The sequence below is a fragment of the Echinops telfairi genome, unplaced genomic scaffold (genome assembly GCF_000313985.2).
Source record: "Echinops telfairi isolate 266 unplaced genomic scaffold, ASM31398v2 ScPeMD7_11;HRSCAF=52, whole genome shotgun sequence".
NCBI lineage: Eukaryota > Metazoa > Chordata > Mammalia > Afrosoricida > Tenrecidae > Echinops > Echinops telfairi.
The window spans coordinates 10,589,432-10,599,312 of record NW_022103908.1 but is presented as its reverse complement, the minus strand read 5'-3'; the positions used below and the strand labels follow the sequence as shown (position 1 = coordinate 10,599,312).

Here is a 9,881-nt window from a genome sequence, read left to right as displayed (position 1 = left end):
CCATTTCCCCCAACCTCCCCTGCCACACCCCCAAGGAGCCATTAATCCAGTTACTGGCTCTTCAGATTTACCTATCCTGAATTTCGTAAATAGGAAAACATTAAAAAATGAGCAAAACTCACAAGAAATAACAAAGTAAAGCAGATGAGAACCTCCAAAAGAAAGCAAAAAATATTAAAAACTAGAACAAATTTAAATGGATCATAAAGAAGACCAAATGATAGGGTAATCAATTTTAACCTGATTGCATCTGCCACAGTCCACTGTCCAATGTGTTTTACGTGTTAACAAGGCTCTTCACATCCCTGGTCCAGGATCAGATAGGATTCAGGCTCCACAAACTTTTTGAAATCTCTTGTGTAACACACACACACACACACACACACACACACACCACCCACTACAGCATGTTTAGGCTCCAAAGGCTACATCATTATACAAAAATAGGCATTATTTGATAATGAAGACTGTCCATCTGAGATCACAAAACGGAGGTTGAGTACATCATTACATAACTGCTAAACTGCCTTATTACATTGCTACCAATTTATATCACTGCTTAGCTGCCAAACAACAGAGAATCACAACTAAGTTGACACATAGCCTTAACCATCACCACCAGCATTACTCTTGCCTCATACTGCAGTTCATGATTGCCAGATGTACATTGTTAATGCACAAATTAGATACTTCACACAATAACGGATGAGCTAGTCAATAAATTGATGCACGTAGACACACACAAGATTAAGTCAAACAAGGATTGCGACTAGAGTTCCAGTCACTACATGGACACGTTACCCCAAACAAAACTTGTTTAAAGTATCTCTGCAAACTTTGAACAGCTGCAGACAGTTTTCCTCAGTAACACATTTGAGTTATTAGCCTCAGTTATCTGCCTTCAAAACCAGAATCTTTTTGTACCATAGGGGAAATAAAACACTTAGTAGATCAGGACTAATATCAGATTTTTAACAAAACTCAAGTAGATGTATTCATAAATCATTGAAGTTTTGCGTTAAGTTTATAGGAAGTCAGCCTCTTATAAAATGAATTACGATATGGATCAAGCATTTTAAGAAAGTTGGAAAGACCCTAGAGATGAGCTAAGTGTAGGAAGGAGACTTATCAACCTTCATAGATGAAGAAACTGCCTGAAATCCAGACCTACGTAGAATGGACATTGGATGTACTAGCCATTGACGTGGGGATCTTGCATGCTTTGGCTTTCAGTTTTAAGTAGATATCTTGACCTCTGCAGCGCTCGACCTTGTTGCGCGCCACAAGCATTGCATGAAGATCAGGTAGCTCAGAGAGATGGTCTTTCCACCGGTCTTTTAAGCTAGATCGAAGCTCGTGAAGATTGTTTCATGAAGTGACTTCTAATTGGGAATGAGTCTTGGATTTAACACTGTGACCCAGAGTGCACAGCCCCATCAAAACAGTGGCTTCTGAAGGGACCTCCCCGCCAATTAAGTTCAAGGCAGAGGGATCAGCTTAGAAGGTCATGGTGACTTTGTTGGCTTTCTGAAGGGAGAATCTTGATAGATTTTCTTGAAGGATACAGGATGATCATGGGAAGTAGGAAGTGTATTATGAAGGAGTTTTAAGAAAACTACAAACTGCGTAGGAGAGATAAAGCCCCAGAAAATTGTACTAAGATTGCTTCCCCATCATAACGGTGCACCTGCTTATTCTTAGAGAGTCGTAAGGGCTGTCCTAAGAGAATTTCATGGGAAACCTTGTTGTATCCACCCTTAAACCCTGATCTTGTCCCTCAGGCTTTTGTTCTCAAAACATTTAAAAAGAAACGCGGTTTGAATCCTCAGGTACACCAAAACTACTGTTATAACGTGTGGTAAATTGAAGCGCACAGATTCTTTGTGAGCTCCCGGAAGCACTGCCCTCCCAGGTATACCAACTGAAATGTCCGGAGACAGTGCTTTCAGATTTCTTAAGAACTTTAAGGTAACTTCATAACAATAGCTAACATTCATTTAGATGGTTTTGTTTAAACTTCTTGATTTTTGGTAGCTTTTTTTAAACTTACCCTTTTATGTGTGTGTGTTTGTGTATATACACACACCAGGGGTTTGTGGAAAAGTTTTATAATCCCTTCATTTTATTTTTCCATGAGCTTTTGGAAGCCCCTAATATAAGTGCCTGCATTTTTTTATTTGTACACACACACACACACACACACACACACACGAAGGGGCTTCTCTACTGGATTAGAGTTCTGTTCTCTGTGCTGGTTTTCTTCTTGTCTTACTGGAACACATTTTCGAGTGGCTTTCTGAGGAAGAGCGCATGTTTCAAAGCATTGGCTGTTTAGAAATAGTTGTCTGTCCTTATTTGAAGGATTTCTTTCATTGATCCTTTATCTGGATTGCTAGTGAGAGGTCTGAAAGCATTTCAATGCCCTGTTTTTTTTAAAAGTATTGTTCATTTGTCTCTTTGGAAATACTTAGAACCTTTTCTTTGACCACTCAAAAACTGAACACCGAACTCTCTGCCAAGGAGCCGACTCTGCCCCTTAATGACACCCATAGGCCCAGAAATCACCCCTGTGGGTTTCCCAGATGGTACTTGTTTATGGAAACAGGAAGTCTCATCTTTCTCCCGAGACGCCGCTGGTGTTTTTGAACTGCTGACCTTGTGGTTAACAGCCCAGCAAGTAACCTACTAGACTACCGGGGCTCCCTCTCTTATGTCCACAGTTTTCTGAAATTTCGTTGATGATCTTTTGGTTTACTTTCAGCCCTTGTCTTCTGCCCTCGGGGCTCTGGACATATACAGTGTGGGAACCCAGGGCTTTCACTGTCCTTGTTGCGCCTCGCAGATGGTCGCCCGGCCCTCCTCACTGCTTTCTGTGGGACTTCCGGCCACTTCCATCCTGTCTTCCTATTGTTTTAAAGCCTCCTTTTGGTCTAAATTTCTGCAACATTGTCTCAGATTTACCTAACAATGCCCTATTGAGTGTTTTACTCATATGTCCTTAATTTCTTTTGTTTGTTTCTTCTTCCCTTGGTTTCCTTTTGCAATATCACCATCGATGGAGGCTTCACATCTGCTTTCAGTATTACCTTTAAAATCTCTCCTGTGGTGGCAAGGCCTTGACTGTGCGGTTCCATTCTCCATCTCAATCTTCACTGGCTCTCTAGAATTTTGAACTACCCTGCTCCCTCCCTGAATGTGTTTGGCACACTTTCTATTATACTACCTGGTCATTCATTCGTCAGTTCTTGACTAAGTTGTTTCATCCTCATTGAAGCCTTCCTGGTAACTATAGCCAGGCCAGATCTCATGACACGGTTTCAGAATTTCACATTTTGCCCTTGCTCTCACCAGACTTGCATACCATTACCCAGCAGTCTTGGATGTCTTAATCTCTAGGCCTGTCTTGAAGTCTGGCCCAGGTAGAAGAGCGAGCTACTCAGGAACTGTTTGTGCAGGGAAAGCACAGCCCCGGCCACAGGGCCTGTGCAGGATGAGGAAGCAGCAGGCCAGGTTGGAACCCCGAGGACACATGGTCGGGGAAAGGAAGCAGAACCCCAGGGACATCACAAGGAGAGTGGCTTCTGGAGTGACAGTTGGATTAACAGAAGTTATTAGTGGGGTAGGCTACATAGAAAGAGTGAGTGGAAGGTAAAGAAGGCAAGGTAATGAAATAAAGTGTAGATACTCAGCAGAAGCATGGTTGTGAAGGGCACAAAGCCCGTTGATGGTATTTTTGTTTAGTGGGCTTTTGTTTTGTAAATTAGGTGGGGATTGATATTTCAGATCATCAACCTTGTAATCTGATATTAAACTGCTCATCAAATCTTCCAATAGTTTTCCCCTCACTTGCCTCCCTCATTTCTCTTGTCCCTCGTTTCTATTTTTAGTTTTGTTTTTACTTTACGTGGGAGAAAAGGCATATTTATATGAAGAAGACAGTTCTTGGTAAGTGCCTTCCTGAGGGTTCCGACCCAGAGCAACTCTGCACAACCGAAGGAAACACTGGTCCCTTCTGTGGTCTCACTTGTTCCATTTGAGCCTGTTGTTGCAGCCATGAGATAACCCATGAGGGCCTTCCTCTTTTGTCACTGTCCCTCCACTTTACCAACACAATGTCCTTCTCCAGGGACTGGTTTCTCCTGACAACGTGTCCAAAGTATGTAAGACAAAGTTTCCCCATCGTGGCCTCTAACGAGCACTCTGGACAAACTTCTTCCAAGACAGATTTGTTTGTCGTTTAGCAGTCCACAGTCGTTTCAGTGTTCTTCTCCACCACGGTTCAAGTGCATAGATTCTTCTTCGGTCTTCCTTATTCAGTGTCCAACTTTCCCAAGCGTATGAGGCGGTTGAAATTACAGTGGCTTGAGTCAGGCGTACCCTAGCCCACAAAGTAACATCCCTGCTTTTCAATACTCTAAAGAAGTCTTGTGCAGCAGGTTTACCTAATGCAACATGGCATTTGATCCCGCGACCGCTGCTTCCATAAACACTGATTTTTGAATCCAAGCCAGACAAAATCCTTGACAACTTCAAACTTGTCTCCGTTTTTCACGAGGTTATGAAAATCCTCACAATTAGACAGAGGCAGCATCATGATTAATGAAAGAAAAAGAGATGATTAAAAGACGCTGGTATCTTAGCTCCACATAAGGATTAAGACCGGGTCCCGGCTCTCACTGTGAGTTGAAATTGAGTTGATGGCACACAGGAAGGTGAGAGACATGTCAGCCATGTTACAGGGTCCCCATTGAGCCTCTGTGATGGGGCAAACTGCCCTACTGTGCGGTGAAATACATTTTCCTTGGATATATGCAGGTGGGTGTGAGTTCTGACTGACAGGCTCCCGTTATTTGGCGGTGGTAAATAGTTGATGGATGGCCTTTCAGAGTGATCGGTAGATTCTCTGGATGCGGTCAGATCATTATGCTTTTCATCAACTGGCTATTGAATAACGGATTGAGGTGCTTCCAGGGTGTAATGTTGGAATCCGTTGAACACATCACAAAGGATAAAACTTCGCTCCGAGAAACAGGCACCCCAGGAAACGAGAATGATTTTTCTTCAACGTATAAATGATAGAGTGTACTTTCTAAGCTGTTTTGGATTCGTGAGGGAACAAAGATTCTAGCTTGCAGAATGTCCCGACATGGAGTCTGGCAGGGGTGTAGACTCGCTGCATTACTGACTGCATTCCCGCTGCATTACTGGCTGGCTGCATTAGTGGAAGTTAACCTCTCTGAAGCGGAGCTTCCTGACTGCTGAAGCATTAGGGTTGTTGGAATCTCTACTCACTCAGTAATGTTGATGGTGTCCCAAAGTGAGTTTGCTTTTTCCCTCTTGTCTGTTTTTACTGCTCCTTGGGATTGGATAGTGGCTTAAAATGCTACAATTTTAATGAATGCAAACTGTTGAACTAATAACGAAATTCAGCGGTATATGTAGAATTTAATAAAATTACCATTTTTATTTTAACCATTCGGTGTGACTATAACATAGCCAACCTTTTAAAACGTGTGCTGCTCGGAATGCCCGGGTCACGGTGAGTCAGAATGGGCTCGATGGCGTCTCACAGGCACAGTCGTAGTGTTCTGTGAGGGCAGGCTTAATTAGAAGCGCAGCCCAGGTCTGTAGGGCCCATCCTGGTAAATGAGTTGGGAAGTGATCACCAAGCATCTCATTCAACATTGTTACGGAGTGATATCATAGTGATGAATTGAATTTAAATATTTAACTTTTATGTTTTCTTAGAAATTTTATGATGACTGATAAATGAGTTTGCAGGTTTTATCCTGAGGTGTGATGTAGGTTTTCTCCCTCTCATCCTTATCAGATGGATAGTGGCTACAATACACAGACGTACGGAAGCAATATCATGGATACGGTTGGGGCGGAAAGTTACTGCAAAGAAAGTGATGAGCAGATCGATGGCCTTAAGAATAAATCCGCAGTTCTTAATACAAAGGTATGAAGAAACTAAAGCCAAAGCTTTATAGGGCTGTAGGCTGAGTATTTATGAAATGTCCCCCGCATTGTTAGAAATGTTTATTGATGCTTGTGGCTCATCCTGTTACAGTTCATTTAACAGCACGAAGTTACTTTAAATCAAAACATGTTCTTAGTTCTTTCGTATGAGGGTGCAAGTAAAAGTAGTTATGCGAGAGGAGAGAGCCCTACTTGAAATAAGTTCCTTAAAATTAAATTGTTTTTTTAAGCTTTAGAAGTACTAAATAGGAGTGTCAGAGACTTCTGAGTATTGTCTTTTGGTAAATATTTTATATTTGATGCCTTTCATACATGTAAATATACATAGGTATTATAAGAGGTTTTAAAAATAACTTTGATTATGAGGAAAATAATATCATGAGAAAATAATCTGTACATCAGATTCAAAGCACTAAAAGGCAAGGTCTGTCTTCTTAAAAGCCAGTGATAGTCTTTGCAGATCCCGACGCCCTGAGGTGGTAATCTTTTTTTTTGGTAATAAATATTTTAACATGCAACAAAGAAGACCCTTGGTGGTCTCTTGAACCTAACCAGGAACTCCTTGGAGGAGAGCCCGGCAGTGGTTCACGGCCATTGCTAATAAACACTATGTACACTAGCAAATGTGCAATTGGATGTCTCCAAATAATAAGATGAAATGGAAGGACGCCCCTATCTTCCCTTTCCCCCGTTGTATCTTTCTGATAGTGTTAAAGACCAGTCTCTTCCTAACCCTGGTAGTTTCGGGATAACGCAGGACTTTAGTTACAGTCCGTTTAGACACTTCGTAGGCAGTCGGATATAGGTAAGGATCCCACCCCAACGTTCCAGCAAATTTTATGGACACTGAAATTTACATTTTATACAATTTTCATATCATGAAATAGCCTTCTTAGTTGTGGGCAGGAGGCAGGCCAGATTTGACCACCGGTTTATCAATTCCTGGTGTACATACATCATGGGGCACAGTCACTAGTGAGTAATCCAACCATGAAACCTGCTTTTTAGGAAAGGAATTTTTTGTTAAATCTAATACTGATTTGTTAACAAAAAAAAATTTTACCACAGGGGGAAAAATGAACTGATGCCAGGGGCTTTAGTGGAGAGCAGATGTTTTGAGAATGATGAGGGCAATGAATGTACAATGTGCTTTACACAATTGATGTGTGTGTGGATTGTGATGAGTTGTATGAGTCCCCTAATAAAATGATTTTAAAGATATTTCATCTCTTCAGATTTTCAGAGTTGAGCCAGGAAAAGCTCTGTTCATGTTTTTGTTTTGTGTACTAGTTGCATCTTTGAATGATTCTATTTTAACTGAAACCTTTCCTTCTATTCTTCCATAGGAAGACCACACAACACAGAGGTGCTGAAAGCCAACAAATCCGTCTGCATGCAGCAGCCCATAGACTACCTCGCTCAGAACCAAAGACTAGTCCAGTAGCTCCAAGCTTTGAATGCATGGCATTGACAATGAAATTGTGATGGAGAGAAAAGGGCTTCAACCAACCAACATGCTTTCCCTCCGTAATGTGAAAAGACATAGGACCACAGAGAAGCTCCTGGAACTTCGACCACTTGCTGAAGTTTATTTTTAAATCTATTTTTGTAATTATGTTAATAAAAGAATAAACTGTGGCAGCTGCTGACTTTGCTCCTGTTCTAAAGGATCAATGAACTGAAGCCCGATTGACAGCACTGAATTAGTAGTAGTTCTGACAATGTGTTGAAATAACATTAAAATTTGAGGCATTGTTATTATAACTGCCTTGGTTTATATGATCAAACATGCTAACATACAGATGAATTTAAATAATGTTTTGTGAAAGTCTAATTTAGAGATAAAACTGAATTTAATCAAAGCAGAAAGGAAGTTAAACATGTCTTACAAGGTTACTGTTAATTCTTGGCTTGCTCACACCTGTGGGGTAATTTTTAGTTCCGGTTAAGATAGCTCTATCTTTTAAAGTAGAATATGAGTGCAGTACTAACAGTATCGTAAGATCATGCCTTATATAAGAGGGGTAAAGCGGGATGCTTGGAATAGATAAATACCCGTTAGGTGGGCAAATCCTTTCCAGTTCAAACTGCTGGTCATGATTAACTTGATAGGTGCTCGCAAGTCAGTTCTGATTTACCGCAACCTTGGGTTCAACAGCCTGCCCTGCACCAACCCAATTGCTAGGTTTGAGTCCACTGCGGCCACTGTGTCAATCCATCTCGTCTACATTTTTTTTTTAAAGGTAATACTGTGACCCCAATTATACCTCTGCAGCCACAAAAGATAAACAGGTATTATATGTCTTTTATTTTTTATTAAAAAACATTTTCTTGGGGGCTCATAAAGCTCTTATAACAATCCATACATCAATTGTATCATATTTGTACGTCATTAATTCCCTCAATATTTACTATTTGAGCCCTAGTGTCAGCTCTTTTTTTCCCCTCCCTCTCTTCCCCCCTCATGACCCCTTGGACACATTTTTGTATCTCATTGACTGCTGTCTACCTTCCCCCGTGGTTTCTGTTCATCCCCCAGGGGGGTTGGGTGGGTATGGTATCAATCATTGCCATCAGTTTCCCCTTCCTCCCCCTCCCATGTTCCCAGTACCCTCCTGCCATCGCTACTTCCATTTCTGTACCTTCTTTTTGATGCCCCACTGCTTAAGCGAGCATGATGGCCTCTAAGGCCTAGTGTCTCCTGATAACACATCCAAAGCGCATGAGGCAGGACGCAGTCTGTCTGCATTTCTAAGACTTGTTTGTTCAGGCAGTCCATGGTACTTCAATATTCTTCCCCAGCACTGTAACTCCAATACATCCATTCTCCTTTGATCTTCTGTATTCCATGCCTAACGTTCACATGCTTATGAAGTGATTGAAAATACCATCCAGGGCGTGGATCAGGCAGTCCTGAGAGTGATCGGGCTCTGTAACACGTGTAAAGAGGCCTGTGCAGATGTGCCCAGTGTAATACATTTGATTTCTTGACTGCTCCTTCCGTGAGGGTTGATTTTGGGCCTTAACAAAATGAAAGCCCTGACATGCCTCCGCTTATAGCTTGAGTCAGTCCACTTGTCTCAATACTCTGGTGCTGTTCATGAGGTTTTCTGTGTACTTGACTGTTCTATTGCTATTCCTAACTGTTCAGGGATGAATCCCTCCAAAGTGCACACCCTGTTCCTTCTCTGTTGTCTGCAAGCTCTGCTAGTCATTTTGGAGGACTCTGGCTTTCTGAAATACCACTGACCCAGCTTCCAACATCACACTGCAAACCACTGCAGTGTGAAAAAGTGCACCAGGGGTTGGGATAGCAGCTGAATTCCTTGCAGGGCACCAACCTATAAAGTAGCAGAACTATATTTTTAAAACTTAGCTTCATGTTGGGTACAGGGTGGGTATACCCTAACATTTAAAGAAGTAGCATTACTTTGGAGAATGCATTCACTAATTTGTGTTGTAGGGTCACTATGAGTGGGAATGGACTTGACAGTGAGTTATTTTGTTGTTTTTTGTCTCATTTGAAAATAAATCATATGACACTGTAGGAAATAAAGCCATTTTCATTGTGTTATTTTTCTTTTTGTATTCTTGTAAGTGTAAGACTAACCTGCAAAACTTGTATGTACATCCTGCTCAGCCTCTTCCCCCACCAACTACCATTAAAGTCAATACCATTATTGGGTCCACTGGCAAAACAGTCTGTCTAAACTGAAAACAATTGTTGGACTTGAGAGTTCTGGATCCTTAAAAAGTTAAGAGCCATCATCCCTGCAATTCTTAATGTCAAATGACAAGAAATGGTGACTACATTGTTTACTATCATCGGTCTCTGTTTACAGCAACCCAGAAAGGACAGCCAGGAACTGGAAGAAATGATGTGGCTAGGGCACTCCATG

General features: G+C 41.5%; 1 protein-coding gene across 2 annotated transcripts in view; it reads left to right on the top strand.

Moving 5' to 3' along the window:
* BORA (BORA aurora kinase A activator) overlaps positions 1-9,534 on the top strand; it is a 30,086-nt gene extending 20,552 nt beyond the window's left edge. For both annotated transcript variants that reach the window (XM_030884730.2, XM_004711256.2), the window contains 2 exons: positions 5,831-5,962; positions 7,329-9,534. In XM_030884730.2, coding sequence (XP_030740590.1) covers positions 5,831-5,962; positions 7,329-7,355 — 159 coding nt within the window. In that variant the 3' untranslated portion in view covers positions 7,356-9,534. The remainder of the gene's footprint in view (positions 1-5,830; positions 5,963-7,328) is intronic.
* The last annotated feature ends 347 nt before the right edge of the window (positions 9,535-9,881 follow it).